This window comes from Eulemur rufifrons, chromosome 6 (genome assembly GCF_041146395.1).
Source record: "Eulemur rufifrons isolate Redbay chromosome 6, OSU_ERuf_1, whole genome shotgun sequence".
NCBI lineage: Eukaryota > Metazoa > Chordata > Mammalia > Primates > Lemuridae > Eulemur > Eulemur rufifrons.
The window spans coordinates 65,872,913-65,895,467 of record NC_090988.1 but is presented as its reverse complement, the minus strand read 5'-3'; the positions used below and the strand labels follow the sequence as shown (position 1 = coordinate 65,895,467).

Sequence of the window (22,555 nt, the reverse complement as noted above, 5' to 3'; positions counted from 1 at the left end):
CGTGAACTGGGGAGATATGAGAGTCTTTCTTGGTTGCACCTTATGCCTATTTGTTGCATTTTAGTCTGTACCATAGAGAACATTTTGAAATATGTTTTTAGCTTTGAAATATATTTTTAACTTGAAATATATTTTTAGCTTTTGGGCTGCATTAAGGAGTACATTGCACTCCCCAGCTAACTTGTGGGTTTACTTTATAACTACCTGAAGAATAGGACATACAGTATGGGAAACATCTCCCAGATATGAGGGCAGTCTACAGAGGGAGCAAATAGGAGTTAAGTACCTGTTACGTTCTTGGTGCTGGAATAAACATTCTAATGTACCACTTTTGTTGCCATTACTACTGCCACTATTTCTAAAGGGAACTACTGTTTAGTGAGTGGGTACTGGGTTCTAGTCACTGTGCTAGGAAATTTACATGTATTCCCATTTATTCCTTGTAAAAATGCTACAAAGAAAAAATTATTAACTCTCTTTTATAAGTAGATGCAACTACAGTTTACAAAAGGAAAATAATTTATCCAAAGTTACTTATCTGGGAAAGATCAAATCCACAATTCAAACCCAGATCTGTCTAACTACATAGCATCTGAGCCATACTGCCTCCCATTTTTCTCCAAGATGAGCTGACCAAATTGGTTGCCTTTGTTGGAGGAAATTTTTTTATGATTTTCATTAAAAAGCAGAAAACTTTAGTTAAATACAGAGACTTCTGAAAGTCTTTTTTTTTTAATTTTTCAAACCACAGAAATATTAGGCACTTTTCAAATACTTTCATCAGTTTTCAGGGTGAAGAAGTATTGGTGGCTCATAAGATTAGATTGATTGCCAAAAATCCTTGAGCCATGTCCTTCTAATAACATCTAGTGCATACCCCTAACCTTAGAAAATTTAGTGTCTACTGCACCCATGATCTAAATCTCCCAATCTAGTAGAAGACAGATTATCTAGAACAAATGAAATCAACAAGAGAGGCCAGTTAAATCAATTGCATTAGGAGTTTTTAAAGCTCAGTCTGGATGCCATTGAAACAACTCAGCAGATCATTTTAGAAATTCATTTTGATGGCAAGTGTGAAACTTTGGGGATAGTTACATTTGAAGTCCCATTGTGATTTTGCCATTTACTAACTGCAAGACTTGGGCAATTAATCTCTAAACCTCAAAGTTTCCTCGTGCGAAATGAGGAGTGTGTATAAGGTGATCTTTAATATCCCTCTCATGTTAGAGCTCTCTGATTCTATAGGCATGTTTTACCCATTTTATAATGATTCTGCCATTTAAGGAAGGGTCCAATGTATGTTTGAACACACACACACACATACATATATATTTACACATACCATGTATTTACACACTCCATATATATATATATATATATTTATATACGTACCCCCCCCAAATGGCATTAGAATAGTTTTCAGATTTAATTTTCTCAAAAAGCTCAGACCTTCAGAATTTAATTGTAGGACAAAAGGAAAAAAAAAAAAAAATACTTGCCCTACCATCCTTCCAAGGTTTTCCTGGAAGTGAGGAGACTGGGGTCTCAGAATTATGCAGTATGGGAAGTCAATAAAAGAAGTAAAATTAGAACCAATAGACTCTGTCTCAAATAACAACTATGGGTACATTTTTCCCATCAAAGTCATTGTTATTTTATAGAGGGCTCAAGCAAGGCAAGACACTTAGCAGAATATAAGAAAGAAAATGGGATTTATACAAGATCTGATTTCAAAAATTCCAAGATGCTAATGGAGCATGTGGACATATGAGTCTCACTCTAAAATTCTCACTGCTGAAGACGTCCACTGTTCTCTGCTGTCTCAATAAGCATTTGAGTCTTTAGCTTATGCCAGCCTGTGTACTAGGCCCTGTGGATGCAGCTATGGATAAGATATAATACATTCACTGCCCTTTTGGGGTGAAAAGTCTAGAGAAGAAGATAGGCACAAAAAACTGGCAATTTGTATAAATTAGGGTAAATGTTAAGATGGAGGTAAGCATAGGGTACCACCTGTGGGAGCCTGGGATACATAGTCTAACCTGGCAACCAGGTAAGACTTCCATGGAATAGATAATCCCTGAGATGAGTCTTCAATAATAAGTTATTACAAGATGGGCAGGTAATGCCAGGAAAAGTAAAACTCAGATTCCTAGCATGAAACAACACAGTGAGTAGAGAACTAGAAGTAGTTCAATATTATAAAACAAAACTGTTTCAAGCAGAATAGCCAGAGATGGTACTGGCACCATAGGTACAGCACCAGGTCATGGAAAGCTGTGTATACTATAATTAAGGCATTTGGACTTTATCTTGTGGGCAATAGGGAGTCATTGAAGAGTTTTAAATATAGGAGTGACTTAGTCAGAATTGCATTTGTGATGGATCAGTCTGGCTGAAATTAGAAAGAGATATTTAAATGGATGTTGAAGGACTCAAAACTGGGGGTAAGAATATCAGCCAAAAGGCTAGTTTTTATAATAGTTTAGCGAGACAGTGAGGGCTAAAACAATCAATAAGGATTGAAATGAGAGGATGGATTTAGTAGTATCTTTGTAATTAATTCTGAGATTTGCTTCATCTTGGTTTGTGCTTCTTAGTTTTATGTAGAGTCTATGACAGGAGCTAGGTCGAATGAAGCCAGAAGCTGTTGAGCAACAGAAATTATTTAGTCTACCAGCTTTTTCCCAGCCTCTTTATTCTCCAAGAGCATCTTCTTGAACCTGAGCCTGGTTCTCCCAACAACTTAGGAAGCCAAAACTTGTTATTGTCTTCTTTCATCCTCAGTAGTCTCTGGTTTAAACTTAAATGATTCCTTTTGGCCTGGGCTCAACAGCTTGCAAGTTCTCCTCCTGTGTATACATACAGCGTATAGGTGATAAGTGGAATATTTGATGCTCTGTGCTACTTTTCAGGTCATTAAAATAAAGAGGCACATAAGTTATCTCAGCTGCCCTGGGATTCTATGGTTGTAACAAGGTAAAGCACTCTGTTTATCTATTTGTGTAAAATAAATATAACTTGAAAACTTTTTTTAAAAAAGGAAACACAGGCATCAAAACTGAAAGCGAGAGACTTGAAAATATAGACTGGTATATCACTAGTTAGAATTTCCTTCATTTTGCAAAGCCACGAGCCACATGCATCAGCTCACCACAAAGTCATTAAGCCTTTTTAAGCTCAGATGAAAAACATTAACAAATACCACAAAAGGCTTTAGTATAGCCCCTTTGTTCATTCACATATGGCACTTTATAACTCCTGCGCCACTCCGGTCGTGTGTTTGTTTAAGCTGCCTCCATCAGGCTGGTCCTGAAAGAACAAAAGACATCTTGAGCAATCCTAAGCAGGAAATGGGCTAATCTAAACATGGTTTGTGACACTTTAAGTAGAATAGAAAGGGGAGGGATTGATTAGTCATTAATGTCCAATTGGCTCCATATGGATGTTGCAATAATAAAGCCTTTTTTCAGAGCAGTAGCCGAGTTATTGAATTAGAGGTTTATGTTTCCTCAGAGCTGACCTTAGGGAATTCCCTTTTGGTTCTTCTTGTTGATCTTTTAAAGAGAATGAAGTTTCTAATAGAAAAAAAATAGAAGCCTTATCAACAATAACACTTGCTCATAATCCAGCAACCAAGGAATGCATTAATTTAGTGTTGTTTTAATCCCTGCTATAATTTCAGTCCTTAGTGCTTTCTTTGCATGCCCTTGCATCTTTGGTGGGGTAGTATTTCAGAGACAAATTAGACAGTGGCATGAACTTCATAACTGGTAATGAGCTCTTCTAATGTGCTTAGCTATTCAGGGAAGTGGCATCCTTAAAGGGGGAAAGTAGTGTTCCAGCCAAAAAATGGTGGGCTTTGAAATTCAGAGTTATTTCAGATCACTGAATCGTGACTGCGGTAGTTTTGGAGTAGGGGGAATGCACTAGACTAAAAGTCAGAAGATCTGGTTTCTAGGTCTGGCTCTGCTCCTTATTTGCAGTATACTGGCAACTGGTTACTTCAGGAGAAGGTGATATAACCTCTCTGGGCTTTGGTTTCCTCATCCATAAAGTGAGTGAAATGATATCTGCCCTCCTACCCATCTGAAAGCATAGTAAAGAGGATCAAGATAATGTATTTAGCAAAAGAACTTTGTAAATATTATTTTGTGCAAAATTACTTAGCATACCTTGTGTTCCTCTCCTGGAAACTGACCTCTGGCCTAGTCTATCAAAAAGATAAATTGCTCTTTAAAGAAATGCTTTGGGACTCTGGTTAATGAAATGTCTGTTTCCTACGTGCCCAGTGGAATTCCTTTCTTTATGTGTATATACCATGTATGACTATATCTACCTCCCTCTTTTTTTTTCTATCTATCTATAGGTTGATATCTCTCTCTCTCTTTTACTCAGTGAATTTCTTGGTGTAGATAAGTTCAACAGTTGAAGTAAATAGGGTATTTTTTTTTTAGTGGGGTTAAAGAACCTTAGGATGATAACAGGGAAATGAAAATTTACCTATGGTCTTTCTCCACGTTGGGCAAATGAAGAATTAACACCTTGAAGTACCACAGGTAATTCAATTTTTGTTCCTATATCATTGGTTCTTATTTTTTCACCAATCTCTAGCTCAGAAGAATTATGCATCCATATTTTGTATTTGCCTTTTTCAAGTCAACCTATCAGTAGGTCACTCTTTGTAACCTATCTATCTAGCTAATTTTTTATAAAAGACATAGAGAGCAAACCACACTCTCTACCCTGGCATCTCTTCTTCTCAGAAGATGAACACATCACTTCCCTAATATTAAAGCTCTTGCTCAGCCACGGAATGTATTTTTCCTGCCAAGTAAACCACAAGGATAGCCAAATCTTTTTTTTTTTTTTTTTTGTGCTAGAAGAAATCAAATTTAAATTCCAAGCAGCCTTCCTATGATGAAAGTAAGTTCACATTCTGGCAGGAATAAGAACTTAGCAGAAGGCTTCCATAATCATAGACAGACAGCTGTCAGTGAATTGGACCTCTACCATATTAAGATAGATTTGGTGGGGTAAACATGGTGAAAAATATCTAGCCTGTGTAATATTAATATTCTCCTTCTTTGCTAGTTACTCATGTCCCCTTCTAAATTTCCTTCATCGTCTACATTGTTGTTTCTAATGCACTCACCAACATTTTCTCTATTAACCTAAATAAGGGAACACAAATGTATCATGTAACTCTTTCTAAAATCCCACAGGAGAAAATCAACTATTCTATTGATAGACTGATGTAGTTTGAAATACTGTGATTGTCAACTGTTCTGTCAAGCAACCCAATAGTAATATTTATGTCACTTTTTATTCATAAGCAATTAATTATAGGATTTTCTGCCATTATTAATATTTTTTGGTTTTTTTGGTAAACAAGACCATCTTTGAGTTCATAATGGCCTTAATATGCCATGTACTTCTCAGGTCCACAGAGAAAAGAACCTTTCAAAAAAAGAACACTTGTTTATTGGTTGGTTGGTTTCTGTTTTATTTTGGTTTTTTCTTTTTGCCTTTTTTTAACTAATATTCAAAACAGTTTTATTTTATATTGTATGGATATACCACAATTTATCCATTCTCTAATTATTTCCATTTTTTCTATTATTAACAAAACTGCTATGATATTCTTATATATGTCTATTTTTGGACAGAAGTTTCTGTTTGCTGGGTCATAGGCAAGAGTATATTTTACTTAAAAGAAACTGCCAGAAAATGGTTATGCCATTTTATACTCCCATCACCTATGTATTAGAGCTCCATATCCTTGTGGACATTTAGTGTGTATACCATTCTAGTGGATGTGAAATGGCATTTCATTTTGGCTTTCATTTGCATTTTCCTGATGATTAATGATGTGGAATACCTTTTCATGTACTCGTTGACCATAACCGTTTCTTCTTCTATAAAGAGTACATTGAAGTCTTTTTGCCCATTTTAAAGTCAGACTTTTTTGTACTTCTGTATATATCCTGGATGCAAGTTCTGGTCAGATATGTGTATTGTGAATATTTTTTTTTCCAATGTATGCTCTGACATTTCATTTTCTTAACAGTGACTTTTGATGAGCAGAGTTTTAATTTTGAGAATTTTTAATATTTTTATTTCAGAATATTATGTTTTGGTTACATAAATTGCTTTTATACCATTTGAGTTGAAGTTATAAGTGTGCCCATCCCCCAGATAGTGTGTATTGTACCCATTAGGTGTGAATTTACCCATCCCCTCCTCAGCCCTCCCACCTGCTTGATTGGGAAAAAGTTTAATTTATAATTTACGGTATATTTACATACTGTATCTAAGAATCTTTTTACTCCAAGTTCACTAAAATATTGTCCTATGTATTTTTTGAGGCATCTTATAATTTTTGCTTTTAGTTTTAAGTCATGATTCACCTCCAATTAATTGTTAGGTGTGGTGTGTGATAAGAGGTCAAGGTTTGTTTTTTTTAAATATGCTTATTCATTTGCTGTAGCACTATTTGTTGAAAAGACTATCATTTCACACTTTAACAGCCTGAGTCTTTATTAAGGTACTTTGAATCCTCCAATTTTTTTTCAAGTTTGTTTTGGCTGTTCTTACTGCTTTATTTTTCATATAGGTTTCAAAATCAACTTGTCAAGTTCTACAAAAAAGTCTTTTGGGAACTTTATTGGTATTAGCTTGAATCTATAGATAAATTTGGTAAGAATTGACATTCTAACCATATTAAGTCTTTTCATATGCAAACATGGTATATCCTTCCGTTTATTTGGGTCTTCTCTAAGTCACAAATATTGTATTGTTTTCAATGTAGATGTCTTGAATACTTTTTTTGGTTAAATGCATTCCTAAGTATTTTATTTTCTGATGCTATTATAAATGTAAATTTAAAAATTGTTTTTAATTGTTTGCTGCTAGTATATAGAAATGTTTGATTTCTGTATTTTTATTATAGTGTAATACTGCTAAATTCACTTATTCGTTCTCATATTATTTTGCAGATTCCTTAGGATTTTTATGTAAACAATTATATCATTTACATATTCATATAATGTTTATTAGATAACATTTATTCCTTTCTAATTTGTATGCTTTTTATTTCTTTAATTGTTGATTAACAATGGTGAGAGTAGACATCTTTGCCTTGTTCTTCATTTTAGGGGAAAGCATTCAGTAGTTCACTATTAAGTATAATGTTACCTGTAGGTTTTTCTTAAGTGTCCTTTATCAGACTGAGGAAGTTCCTTTCTAATAGTAGTTTCCTGAGCATTTCTATCATGAATGAATATTGAATATTGTTAAAACCATTTTCTGAATGTATTGTGATGATCATGTGTTTTTTTTCTCTTTGTTCTGTTAATATCGTGAATACATTGCCTGATTTTAAATGTTAAATTAATTTTACGTTCCTTTTACATTTTGTTGGATTCAATTTGTTAACATTTTGTTAAAAATTTTTGCATTTATGTTTAAACCTCTGTCAGGATATGCTGCTTCATGAAATTAATTGGGAAGTGTTTCTTCTTCCTCTACTTTCTGTATTTATGCAAGATGATTATTATTATGTTCCTTAAATGTTTGAAAGAATTTACTAGTGAAACCATTTGGGACTAGAGTTTTCTACATGGGAGTGTTCTTGGTTATAAATTCAATTGCATCATTAGCTATCAGAATATTCAGGTTTTCTACTTATTCTTGAGTGACTTTTGGTAGTTTGTGTCTTTCAAGGAATTTGTTCATTTCATCTGAGCTGTCAAATTTATTGAAATTAAGTTATTCCTGATATTCCCTTATTATCCTTTTAATGTTTATAGTATCTGTAGTGAAATTCCCTCTTTATGTACAAATACTAGTATTTTTGTTTTCTGTCTTTGTCTATTGATTACTCTTACTTGAGGTTTATCACTTTTATTGTTTTTTTCAAATTACTAACACTTGACTTTTTAAATTGTCATTATTGTGTCTGCTTTCTATTTCATTGATTTTCATTCTTTATCTACCCTGAAAATCTCTGACTTTTAATTGGATCATTTAATTTATTTCTATTTAATGTAATTATTAAATTTGATGGGCTTAGGTCTTACAATTTGCTATTTGTTTTCTATTTGTTCCCCCACTTTTTTTAACTTCTTTTTCTCCTTCACTGTCTTCCTTTGTGTTATCTGAATCCTCTTTAAGTCTTCCATTTGAATTACTCTCTTGGCTTTTTAGCTATATCTCTGTATTTTTTTAATTGGTTTTCTAAGGATTCACTATAAATCCTTAATTGAGTATCCTTTCAGTTAAAATTTTACCACTTCATGTAAAATAAAGCAAGTTTTAACAATTTAATTCCATTTACTACCCTCATCCTTTGTGCTAATATGCTATTGTTATCCCATATTTTACCTCTCCATATTGTTAATGGAAAAAAATTCAAACTCTGTAAAATAATTTAAAGAGGTTTAATCTCAGTGAAACATGAATGACCCTTAGCCCAGAGAGCCACACCTAAGAAGCCTTGAGTAAGTGGTCGTGTAGCAACTGGATTATAGTTTGGTTTTTTTTTTCTGTTTTTTTGAGACAGAGTCTCACTCTGTTGCCTGGGCTAGAGTGCTGTGGCGTCAGCCTAGCTCACAGCAACCTCAAACTTCTGGGCTCAAGCAATCCTTCTGCCTCAGCCTCCCGAGTAGCTGGGATTACAGGCATGTGCCACCATGCCCGGCTAAGTTTTTCTATATACTTTAGTTGTTCAGCTAATTTCTTTCTATTTTTAGTAAAGATGGGGTCTCTCTCTTGCTCAGGCTGGTCTCAAACTCCTGAGCTCAAATGATCTACCTGCCTCGGCCTCCCAGAGTACTAGGATTACAGGCGTGAGCCACCGCACCTGGCCTATAGTTTGGTTTTATACATTTCAGGGAGACAGGAATTGCAGGTAAAATCATATATCAATACATGGAATGTGCACATTGGTTTGGCCTGAAAAGGTGGGACATCTCGAAGCAGGGCCTTACAGGTCCTTGATTTGTAATTGGTTAAAGAAATAAAGCTTCATCTAAAGGCTTGGAATGTTTTATGTTAAGATAAGGAAGTCTGTTAATAAGAGACAAGCCACAATATACAGATTCAAATGATCTGTTAAGAAAATTGATGGCCTACAGGTGTGATTTAATCTTTGCTTTGCATGGCCTTAGGTCCTGTTAAAAGTTTAGTATCTTATTCTCACAAAGAGTCTGTTTTTGTCAGTCTTATGATCTCTGTTTTAACATTAATGTTAGTCAGTTGTATCTATAGTCCAAAAGGGAGCGAGTATAATGGATCTCCCTTCCCTTCATAGCCAGGAACTTACTTTTAAGGTTTTGGGGGGAGTCCCGTTGGCCAAGAAGAGTCCTTTCTTTCAGTTGACAGCTTGGCTTAGGATTTTATTTTTAGTTTACAATATGTTATAAATCCCATAATACAGTGTTATATTTTATATTAGTTTCTTATCTTTTAAAAACATTAAACAATCAGTTTTTTATTAATGAAATCTGAAGAAAAAAGAGTCACATTATTTTTGATGTTCTTCCTTTCTTTCTGTATATCTAGTTTCCACTGGGTGTTATTTTCCTTTTGGTATTTGTCTGCTGGTGACTCGTTCTCTCAGCTTTATTTAACTGAAAGTGTATTTCATATTCATTTTTGAAGCATATGTTCACTGTACAAAACTCTGGATTGAGGTTTTTTTCTTCTTCTAGCTCTCTAAACTTGTTCCATAGTCCACTAGCCTTCATTGTTTCTAGTGAATTATCAGCCATCATTTGCATTATTGTTCCCCTGTATTTAATGTGTCTTTTTTTTCCTGAATTTTCTCTTTGTCTTTGGTTTTCAGCAGTTTAACTAGTGTCTAGATATTATTCTAATTGTATTTATTTTGTCTGCATTTCTCTGAATGTCTTGAACCTGTTAGTTGATGTTTCTCACCAAATTTAGGTAATTTTCAACCAGTATTACTTTTTGTCTCTGTCACATTTTCCTGGTTGTTTGCATAATTAGTAATTTTTTAAATTATATATTGCATGTTGTGGATTATAAATTGTGGAGACTCTGGATTCTATTCTCTTCCTCTGAAAATTTTTAATTTTTTTGGTAGGAAGCAGTTAAATTACTTGCTGATCACATTGAACTCGTGAAAGCTTAGTTTTTACACTGTTTCAATTTTGTTTTTAGTCTTAGTGTGAATCTTAGTTCTGGCATATAAAATTTATCCCTAAGGAGTTTCCTTTCTGAGATTTCCATGGAAAGCCCAAGGTGTTTATGAATCTCTTCTAACTTGATAGGATTCAAATTCAAATTCTGTTTCCCTGGAAATGAGCATAAGCTGAAATCTCTTTTTAGATTTTTCAACTATATACCCCTATTTTTCATTGGGCTTCCTTGAAACTTCCCTGTACACATGAAGTTCAAGGGTTGGCCACCTGGGAGCTCAAAATCTGTCTTCTGATGCATTCATCCAATTAGACTGACTTTCTGTTTGCATTCCAGCCATTTAATGCTATGCAGACTGGGAAGTGTCTTTATGGGAAAAACTATGAAAACAGAATTTCAGCTAATGAAACGCCTTTCTTTTGAAGACTGAATCCTCTCCAAATTCTGCTTAATTATTGTAGCTCAGGTGTCTTTAGATTTTTTTTTTCATGTTTTGTCCAGAGTTTATAATTATTGCCTGTTGGATTGGTCCAATATGAACTATTCTGCCATTACCAGAACTGAATCTTAGAATGGAATCTTTTGTGGCAGCATTTCACATGTATCACCTTCATTCTGTCTGACAAAATGTAAATTTTACTTGGCCTTTGAGGAGGTAGTCACTTTATTTTTCTCTATTCTTATCAATTCACTAGTAATCGTTGAGACTGTTCAGTGGTAATTTCTCATTTAGTTTTCCATTTTGATTTCTTCTAGAATGTAATTGTCCATGTTACTCTCCTGCTTAAAAACCTTAAAGACTTTTTAGCTTGGCATTCAAGGTGCTTAGCAATCTGGTCCCTATTTACTTTTCTAATTTCATCTTTTAGTACTCTCCTCTTTTTTTTACATAAAGCCAGGCCATAGCCAGCTTCTTTTGATTCCCTAAAAGCTACTGTGCTTTTGTTATATATAACTCTGTGCCTTTATTCATACTCGTTTCTCAGCCTGGAGTACTTTCACATTCAGGTAAATTCTTACTCTTCCTTTAAGATGCTACTTAAGCACCACTTTATCTCTGAATTCTCTTTAATATTCATCTCTGTCCACCCCAATAATGTTAGTATTTTCTCTCCTTTACCTTCATAGCATTTTAAATTACTTTTGTTAGCAGTATTTTGTAATTTTTTATTTATATGTCTTCCCTCTGACTGGAACAAATTTCTTAAAAACAAAGTACGTGTGGTATTTACCTTTGTATACCCCATCACAATGCTGGGTACATCTGAAATTTGTTGGGAGTATTTATTGAATTAATGCATAAATAAATGATTACTAGGCACATTGCAAAATTAACTAGAGTTCTTCCTTAGGGAGAACTTTATATATTCACCAGACACTCAACTTATTCACTCAGATAACCCTTGGAATTTACCCAGGAAGGGGCCTCTCTAGGATTAGTTCAGGACCATTGCCAGAGGCTATGATGGTGAAACTGGCCTTCTTTCCAATCCACCTGGAAAAACTCAATTTTCTGTCTTCTCTTTAAATCATTCAAATCACAGCTTCCTAAGGAGGTATTTGCCTTGGCAATTTCTATTTTCTCCCAGTAGATTAGCTATCATTCTTTATCTAACTGAAAGTTTGCCTTTACAAAAACTGTGACTTGAGAAATGAAGGATGAATTAACCAATCTTTGCCTCCTAGGGGAAGCTGTGCAGAGCAGAAGCTCCTAGAATACAGGCATCTTACTTTCCCTTGGATCCTAGTGTGGTGTGATCTCCTGGCCTTTGAGTAACTGTTATTTGGGACTGCTTGCTGGCAATTAAATACTCTTAGGTCAGCTGGAAAGCAGTAGTGTCTACGTACATAGCTGTGGGTCTAGGCTTCTTCTAATAGCTTTCCATCAAAAGTCGTATCTTGAATTCACAAATGAATCCTCTGATATTAAAAGAAAAAGAAGCTGTCTTGGCCAGGCGTGGTGGCTCACGCCTGTAATCCTAGCACTCTGGGAGGCCGAGCCGGGTGGATTGTTTGAGCTCAGGAGTTCGAGACCAGCCTGAGCAAGAGTGAGACCCCCATCTCTACTAAAAAAAAAATACTAAGAAATTATATGGACAGCTAAAAATATATATAGAAAAAATTAGCCGGGCATGGTGGTGCATGCCTGTAATCCCAGATACTCGGGAGGCTGAGGCAGGAGGATTGCTTGAGCTCAGGAGTTTGAGGTTGCTGTGAGCTGGGCTAACGCCATGGCACTCTAGCCCAGGCAACAGAGTGAGACTCTGTCTCAAAAAAAAAAAAAAAAAAAAAAGCTGTCTTATAGAATTATGAGCCAATTCCTAGGACAATACAATTCTGGATTCTGACACAGAATATTGGCTATTTAAAAAGAAATACTTTTTTATACTTAATATTATTTTCAAAAATGGATGGAACAGTATGAAATCATACTTGATATATATATATTTAAAGTTAATTATAACAGAAAGTATATTTAAGACTTCAAATACAGAGGTTAATAACATACCTTTTGAAAATAATTTATAGTATGCTATAGAATTTTCCTTATCTGATTAAAAAGGCTTTCAAAATGTATAATTTCCATTTTTAAATTTCTGAATTTATATACATATACAGTCATGTATGTATTTTTACTGCTGCAACAATTTCATAACTATTTTGTTTCATAAAGTAAAATTTAGGGAAGTTTAGAGATATTTTCTAAATGTTCTTTTGACTTTGTGGCTTCTAGTACTTTCTTAAAATTCTGGCTCTAAGCTTAACTCAAACTTAGATTGTGAGTTCAAGTAATAGATGAGTTGTCAGCTCTAAATGAAAAAACAGAGTAATTTTGAGAGATGTTTTCTATCAAGAGATTCAGTTCAAGAAATATGTGTTGAAAAACATTGTTCTGTATAGTACTCATCTGTATTCTTCTATTAATTCCATGGAAGTTAGCTGCAAAAATATATAATAGAAGAGCCCCTCAACATTTCTTTGTAGTGCATTTGTGGTTTACAGTGTTGTATTTCCTACACCAACCCCAATGTTCATGCAGGTATTTTAAGTCTAGGGAAGGACAGAGCCCCTTTTCAGGATGTTAGTGGTGGTGGTGAAGGCAAGAGTAAGAGACAATTTTTGTATGTAAAGTTGGTTTGTTGTTTTTCTTTGACTGCCTAATTAAGAAGGAGGGTGACCTCCTGGGCATAGTTTGCATTGCCATAAGATAGCCTTAGAGTACCACATATTGGGAAGATAGGAGAGAAAGAAGGTAAAAATAGGAAGAGGGCGAGAAGGAAAAAGAGGAGAACATTTATCCAAGTTATGGTTTTGCAAAGGGATCTAGGCACTGCACTACAAATTTGTATAGTAATAAAAGTCACTAATGTAGTTGATGTCTGATCAGATATCAGGTCCAATTTAAAAGTGGTTTTCAAACTTTGATTTCCCCTAGATAAGTCTCTTCTTTTCAATCCTTGGTTCATCCAACACAGCATTCCTAGTTTAGCTTAAGATGTCCCCATTCACTTTTCAGTTCACTCCTCCTGGAAGAGAGAAGAGATGACAACAAAAAAGAGATGTACACATGCTCTAAGGCATTTTCTATTTTCCCTCTTCGTAATTCTATGCACCAGGTTTGAATTTCTCGATTTCTTGGAACATTAGTTGTGAGTACTAAAGATCTACTGTGTAATTAATTCAGTGTCAGTCAGTGTCGTATAGATAATACATGCTGTGGCAGGAAGGGAAAAGGTCAGTGCAGAGCAGTTGATGGAGGTGGGACCTCAGCTCTGTTCCTTGGAAAAAGGTATAATTTAGTAAAGCAGAAGAGAGTAGGAAGGATATGCTAAGACTGTGGTATGGTATAGCATGAGCAGGGAGACACTGCGCATATGTATGACATGTCTGGGAGAATCATTAAGTATGGAGTAGAGGATCTAGAATGTTTCTGTATACTAAAACCAGAATCTAAAAATTCACTATGAATCTCTATCAGTCTGTAGGAGATTAAAACTTCTCATTTACAATGAAACACATATTTTAAGTGAAAAAATAAATGAAGCTGACTGGTTTTGCTAGAGGTGGAGAGAAAACTACAACAGTAAAAGCAGACCTCGAATGTTAATCACCTGTGGCATAGTAGTTAACTTAGAATAATATTGAAATGTTTTTGCATCTGACATTCTCCACAAACCTGTCTCCTTTTATGTGTATGCATGTCAGTATATAAATTGCTGAATCCATGTCAGTTGTAAAGTAATGGCACTGAGGGCATCATAAATTACTGTGGTGATCCTCAGGAGAAGACACTGTCGTATCTGAATGAGTGTTTCACTTCCAGAGTAATGTATGCCTTCATCTGGCCCAGCAGTCAGCATATTGCCCTGTGTTGATGGATATTGTCAGCTGGAAGCTACACTACATTTCACTGCACAATAAACATGGCTGTCAAACCCATATAAAGTGAAATCAATTTATCCTGTATGGTCAGTGCATTTTAAATGAAATTAATGTACTGTGGGTATGGTGGCAAAAAGGTAGCATATTAGTTATGCATCTTGGGATCTGAGACTTTGCATGTAAGGGATCATTCTGTCTAGCAGGGCTAAAAGAAGAGCTGTTTATAAAATATGTTATTTTTGCATGATCTTCAGAAAGTGCCTTCTCTGCCCTCCTTCATGCTTAGAAAAAAATTCACAATATTAGCCAGTTTCACCCTTTTGTCCTATATTTTGTTTGCAGTAAATAATGACGATATTTACCAAATAATAGTGAATTTTAATGTTCTAATTTATTACTGGCTTTGACACGAACAAATTTCTCCTTAACCAAGGTATCTAGAAATGGAGTGGAAGGGCAAGAGATTGATTGGGTCGTATGTTGTTCCTGTATAATAATTTAACTCAGCTGAAAGGATTTACTTTTTCCAGAAAATAGAAATGTTGGTTTTAATGTATATTTTGCTTTCAAACTTTTGGGGGTAGGTTTTCCTGTTTATGCAGTAGAAGGCTTGTCTGAGGCCATCAGTCCAACTACTTTACATTTAATTACAGAAGTTCTCAGTCTTTAGGGAGATGTTCAGTAGTTGCCACATTGCAAAGTATACATTGGTGTGTCACCCTGGTAGTATGTGTGAAAACAAGCAAGAGCTATGTTCTTCATTCATTCATTGAATCAGTCATTAATTTAACATATTTTACTAACTGACATTCTAAGTGCCAAGTCCTTCACTGGATCCTAGGAATACAGCAGTGAACAAGATCCAGCCCCTGCCCTCTCTTCAAGGAGCTTTCAATCTAATATGTTATTAGAGTCAGCTCTTCAGAAACTATAAAACATCAAGAATTTAGATATAGTTTCATAGGTGTTAAAAAACTACTGTTCAACAACCAAAAAATAGATCAGGCCCTTGAAATGAATACCTCTTAGTCTACTACTTTTTCATATGAGTTGAAGACCAAATTATTTTTACTTAATGAGTATTTATTATTTATTACGTGGGAAATCCTAAAGAGACAAGAATGAGTACAACATAATCATTAACTTAAGGGATCTCGTATTCCTAGGGATGGAGTGGAAAGATCAGAGGGAGATAAACAAGCATCACTTCAGGGCATGTAGCCTGAAAGCAAGAGGAATGAGTGCAGCCTGGGGAGCATCATTGTGAATGACGTTCCTTTATTCTGAATTACCCTTCCCATCTGTCCTTACCCACCTTTCCCACTTACCTGCTCATTCCTATTCATCCTTCAAGACTCAACTTAGACATAACATCTCCTAGGAAGCATTAGCTAACCATCCCGTCTGATGCTCTCTTAGTGCCCTGTTAACTTCAATATTGTAGCACATACTGCACTCTTTGTTATATTAATAATTGTCTGTCTCCACCCGCCTCCCCCCCTCAACTGTGAGCTCCTAAACAACAAAAGTTGGTTTATTCACCTTTATATCCCTGGCACCTGGGATAAAGCCTAGCTCATAGCAATTGCTCAATTAATATTTTTCATTAAATTAATTCATTTATGAAACATGCCAACATTTGAGTGGGTCTTGGAGGATGAGTGGGATTTAGCATGAAGGTGTAGGAGAAGAGTCTTCTAGGCAGTGAGAAGATAACAGGTCAAGGCATAATATTGTGACAGAGAATTCTATTTGGGGGAAACATATAGTTTGACATAACTGTGATTTTTGGCAACTAAGTCTAAAAATGACAGGTAACAGCTTGCTTTTGAAGGAAGTAATCACAGCAGGAAGGTTTGACATATAGTAATACCAGTCATTGCTTTATCATCACCTACCATTGATTATAGTAAATGTAGTAGATGTATAAAAACATACAAAATTAATTCTGCCAAGTATATCTTTGAGGGCTACATTACATTAGAAGTGCCCATAGAATTGTCATTTGAAACTGCCATCTGCTTCCAAGAGGTCATTTGGAAGAGAAGGGCCCAGGGAAAACAGCTGAACCAGGTGGGAAGCTGTGTTACATCATCCCACATAATAATGCTTTGCACTCATCTTGTTCCTCCTGCCCTGACATTACAGGAAATAAAGCAATGAATGGCTCTGCAGCTAAACTACAGCAGTATTATTGTTGGCCAACAGGAGGTGCCACTGTGGCTGAAGCACGAGTCTACAGGGATGCCCGCGGCCGTGCCAGCAGCGAGCCACACATCAAGCGACCAATGAACGCATTCATGGTTTGGGCGAAGGATGAGAGGAGGAAAATCCTTCAGGCCTTCCCAGACATGCATAACTCCAACATTAGCAAAATCTTAGGTGAGTGCAGCAGCGCAACTGGAGCTGATCTTCTGCCCCAAGAGTGGGGAGCAAGGGCGTAACAAGGCTCCTAAGGGAGATTGTGGTTGGCAGAAGTTAGATGAAAGTCAGCCAGCTTCTTAGGGAGCCTTTGTCATCATCTCTACCAACCCCACTCCACAACGTGGCATGTAGATTTAGGAGTTATATCCACCAGGTGCCAGGACAGGACTGGCTAAAAACTTATTTTAGAGACAAAACTATTTATAGTATGTTAATACCATGAATTTAGCAGTTCTTTAGAGGTCACTGCTAAACAGCAATCAGGGAGACAAACTTTATCTCCTCATATTATTCAGTCTTCTTAAATTCACAAGTTGCTATGAAGCCTTGGAAACAGTCATAGGCCCTACAGTTTTCTGCTTTAGTATTCTTGGGTTCATATGTCCCACTGGAAGAATTCATCAAGGACTAGAAATGAACCCCAAAATGGTGTGAAATTCGTGGAGTATAGAACAGTGCCTCTAATGATAACTTTAAAACTTGTAAAATAAATCTACATTTACTTTAATAAGACATAACTAGTTCAAATTTCATAGCAGTGAGTTAAACACATAGACCACAGGGCAGAGGCCCATTTTGTGGTAAATTGCCAGTGACTCTCCCGTTTCTCAGGATTAAACTCAAGCCTTGTTCTATTACTGTAAAGCTTGACTAGTGCAGATTATACAGTTTGGAATTATTGTGCTCAACATATTGAACATATTTTATTCAACATGCAGCATTACAGTCAACATGTTTCCTCTTTAAAAAGAAAAAACACAGAAGGCACTGTTCTATTTAAGCTGTCATGATGTGACAAAATCTCAAAGGAAGCCGTTTAAGAAGCTGAAAAACATTAGAGACTTAAACTGTGGTTTTAATTTTTTAAATGTTTTGTTCAAAAGCAATAAATATTTAACCTGAGTAAATATCAGTGATCTGGACATACACAAATACACATGTTTTGTCACTGTATAAATAATTTAACTTGATTCTGAGACATTTTGAGGCAATGACCTCTAAGAAAATTTAAAACATACATGAGATCAAATAATGGTGAAATGTTAAAATACAAGTTTTTCTTTTCTTTTTTTCCTTTTGACTTTCAAATTTCAAGATGTCATCACAATTAAATGTGGTTTTATTTTTAGAGCTTCAGAGAGATGCATAGGGATGTTAGTTACTCTTTTAAATTTAAATACCTTTCAAACCAAGATGTTCTAATGGACATATACTTTTTTCTAATGAAAGACATTCTAAAAAATAAATCTGGCTTTACAGTTTGATATCTAACTTGGAGATTTTCATTTTTTTTTCCTGCCATTTTATTAGCAATATGAGTAAGCGTTCAGATGGACACAGAACCTCTCTGTTTCCATTTTGGCAGCCGTAGGGAATCTATATTATTGGTGTGTGTTCTATGAAAAAAATTATTAGGGGTATAGTAGGTATATTCATTAAAATGTAAACTTTTCAACACAAGCATTTCAAGAGTACCAAGAATTCTCTGTTGACTGGGGCTTTAAGCTGCCGGGAGCCAGCAGAACACAGACAGAGAAGCCTATCTGCATAGACTTTGCACAACTTTTGCACAACAATCAGGAAAGAACAGGGATGGATGTGCTATTAAAGCAGACCAGGATATTGCTGGCTACAGAGAATATTTGTACAACTTTTCCATTTGTTTATGTATGAAAAATCTCTACTGAAGAATAACTAACATCCAGTCTGCACAGCTGTTACCGCTTTATTCACCAGCAAGACACAAAAATGCAATTTGATACATGTAAAAAAGCACATCCCTTCTTCGTCAAGTGTTTAGATAATTCTTTATAAACAATATTAGAGAAGTGAATACTTTTCCTTCTTCCTGTATAAACCATATTAAAATTTTTTTTTACTTTTATTGGTATAGCTTTGAATGAGCGTTTATAGTACCTGAGAATGGCATATATAATTCTAGCCTGTATTTTCCGGTTCTAAAGCTATAACTTCTTAAGTAGAGTTTAAGTTTTTTAATTACACTAGGCAAGGGGAGACAGTGTGCATAGTAGATTTTTATATATGAAAGGATGTCAACATCTGCTGATATCTTATCAAAGGATAGCTTTGCTAAAGATACTTGCAGTGTGGGAGATGTTTGAATTTCTGGAACCAAGGAAGCTTTTTCTGAGGATCCTGTCATACTCAAAAGTATGCTTAGGGAGTTTAGGGTTGTAACCCTCCCGAGAGAGATAGGCAGGTGGATGGAGAAAGATCTGGGTGTAGGATATGACCTTGAAGCAGCAAAGATACATTTTAAAATGATACAGTAGCATAAGCCCTAAATTATTGAAATAATATAATAAATGTATTATATACAAAACTGTTCTTTGCACTATAATCTAAAAGACTAGTTGGGAGGGTCAATGGTATGTTGTCATAGGAGCTACTCAGAGCATAGATGAGGGAAGTGGTGGGACGGTATCTCTGGTTGTATTTGCCTGGAATATGTTGCCTTGACCCTTTGCCTACTTAAGGATATTTTTATGTCTAGGATCTCGCTGGAAATCCATGTCCAACCAGGAGAAGCAACCTTATTATGAAGAGCAGGCCCGGCTAAGCAAGATCCACTTAGAGAAGTACCCAAACTATAAATACAAACCCCGACCGAAACGCACCTGCATTGTCGATGGCAAAAAGCTCCGGATTGGGGAGTATAAGCAACTGATGAGGTCTCGGAGACAGGAGATGAGGCAGTTCTTTACCGTGGGGTAAGTATTCCTGAATTTAGCCACCTGAGCTTCTCTTTCCCAGTGAGAAACTGCAGGGTAGCTCCTGGCAGTATATTTGGGAAGGAGATTAGGAAAGCGGGGTTGTGGCATATTGAAGAGACTTGGCTGTGGGAGTCTTCGCTGTGTCACAAGGGCACCGCCTTGCAACTTGGCTCCTGCTCGAATCAAGGCAAGCCTGCAACAGCTCACTCCCAGCTGATCACCTCTGTCATTGTCTCCCTTGCCAATTTAAGATGCTCAGTGCCCACACACAGAGTTTCTGGTAGTTTATTTAAGCAGACACACAGGGAGAAAAAAATAAAAACTAACCTTAAGAAATCCCCAGAAGCTTTCCAGCTCCTCTGGGTGGTGCTTCTGACTCTAATCACAATAGTCTGCTTTTGTTGTGGGATCTACCACAAGATAATTGGCCTTGACATTGGTTAGAGGACCTCATTTTTGGCATAAGATCCAGAACTCCTGTTGCAGTAAATTATTCTGTGGTAGAAGCAGTAACAATGTGGATTTTCTTGATTAAATCAGAAACTAGACATGTTTTTGATATCTTCAAGTCTGATTTCATGTCATTTTGTTTAAAAATTAGGTAATAGATTTCTGGTATAAATTTCGACTTGGCTGACTGGCTGTCTGCGTTCAAAAGAGGCCCCTCATAACCACAGTAGTCAGGATAAGTGGGGATGCAGATGCCTGGAGATTCCAGCACACCCAGACCTAGAAGCACAGGGGGGTGGCAAACCAGAGGGCCATTCTGGAGGCCCCGATCTGAAACAGCTGGAATCAGAGTAGGGAAACACTTGGAAAAGGGCTCCAGAGAGAGAGAAATGGACTAAGCTGCATTCACTGTTAACTTGAAGGAGAATTGAGGAAACTAAGAGAGCTTCACTGAAAGTTGAAAAAGAGGTATCATAAAGGAGATGTCAAGAGCTATTTATTTTTAAGGACACTCATAAGTTAACCCCATGGAACAAAAAGTTGGCTTCAGAAGCATGTGTTTAAAAGGATAAAATTAATTTGGAATCGTAAATAGAATACGAAAAGCCAATGAAAGTCATCTGGGTCATGAATCTGTGCAATCACTAAAGCGTTCTGGGGAAGAGCGTGAGCTTTGGGGTTTGACTGCTGGGGTTCAAAGACAGACTGTGCCACCTACTTGGACAAGTTATTTAACTTTCCTAACCTTCTGTTTTCTCATGTGTGAAATGAAACAAATAATAGAACCTAGCTTGTACTATTGTTGAGAAGATTCAATGAGGCAATACTTTTAAAAGTACTTTATATAGTTCTTGGCACAATATCAATAAAGGTGAACTCTAGCTTCATCATTACTGTTTAACATGTATTTACTCTCGTGGTAAAACCATATTTGGTATCACACTAGATAATCAGTGAATTTCTTTGTACGGTGGCAGAACCTTTTAAAGGTAAAGAGAGGCTTAAGCCACTTTATTATTTGAAGATCCCAATATATTAATAAATGAAGATCTGTCAAAATAGGATTATCAAATTCCTCTGTATTATAAATATTTGCATTTTTAACATTAATGCTTGTAGTACCAAAAAGTACAATACATATAATTGGGCTATTCACATGATAATTAGAGGATTTATGAAAAATACTAATTCATAGTACACTTTAGGTAGTATAGTCTTAGGCAACAAAATGCAAATTTAAGACTGTGTGATAAACATCCTCTTTTAATCCTGTTAGTGTATCTCTAAGATATCTATAATTTCTTTTGAACAGAAAAATCAAAATTTTAAGTTTGAGAGCTTTTGTGATTTTGTGATTCCTACCCTTCTCCGCAGTCATGTCCTCTGTGTATTTAGTGATACATAGTGGGTCTCTTTCACCATAGTCTGGAAGGCTGTCAAAGGTATTGTTTTACTTCCCCTGATATCTAATTGAAAATATGAGTTGCAATAATAATATTTAATTTACTTCCCTTTACTAAAGGGAATATTAAAATGCGCTCAAAATACCTCAGCACATTGATATGTGTTGCATATAAAATGAAAAACTAAGAGCAAAGATTCAAATCCAAGTCTTGGCCTCTGCCATGCCAAATGACTGAGGAAGTGTCTTTACCACCTTGCCTTAAAATATGCCTCATAGCGCTATCCTGACAGAGTCATCAGTATGGTTGGGCCATTTGAGCAAGAACTCTTAGAACTTGGACAAAATGGAGTCTTTGGTTGTGGCATATGGTTTATAAAAGGAGCTTTGAAATTTAGAGACTGAGGATCCTGTTCCTGATAGTGTAGGAGAGTCCTTCATGGAAGGATCATTTTAGACTATGGAATAGGGCTGCTGAAGTGCCAGCAATGACCAAAATGTCTGATTCTTTAATCTTCAATGCTGAGCATTTTCCTCTTCCCAGCTTTGCTACATAAATCCAAGTATTATTTCTGCTTAAGAAATTCTTTTTTAAATAGTTATGTATTATTTTTTAAATAGTTGTATTTGATAGATTATTAACTCCCTGAGGTTCATCTTTGGAAATTGATCTTTATTAGATGTGAGGTTGTTACAAGAGGAGTAGGCAGGAAAACAAACAAAAAATTCAAAGATTGCTATTGACTTCTTGATGGAATGGGGATGAGATCAATTTTTATAGCTGATTTTGAAAAGACATGCTTAACTTTCAAACCAATAAAACTGCATATAATATCCAACATTTTCATGCATTTTACTGACTACACAATTGCTGCTGATGAGTTAGATTTTTTTACTTAGCTATTATGAAATGAATTTATCAATAATATGGAATGGAGTAAGGTTAGCTCTTACCTTGGATTTAACCTCTTCAATTCACAGAATAAGTATCAGA

At 35.7% G+C, this 22,555-nt stretch overlaps 1 protein-coding gene across 4 annotated transcripts in view; it reads left to right on the top strand.

Moving 5' to 3' along the window:
- SOX6 (SRY-box transcription factor 6) overlaps positions 1 to 22,555 on the top strand; it is a 678,732-nt gene that overhangs the window by 640,188 nt on the left and 15,989 nt on the right. For all 4 annotated transcript variants that reach the window (XM_069471178.1, XM_069471179.1, XM_069471181.1 and 1 more), the window contains 2 exons: positions 16,699 to 16,932; positions 19,490 to 19,706. In XM_069471178.1, coding sequence (XP_069327279.1) covers positions 16,699 to 16,932; positions 19,490 to 19,706 — 451 coding nt within the window. The remainder of the gene's footprint in view (positions 1 to 16,698; positions 16,933 to 19,489; positions 19,707 to 22,555) is intronic.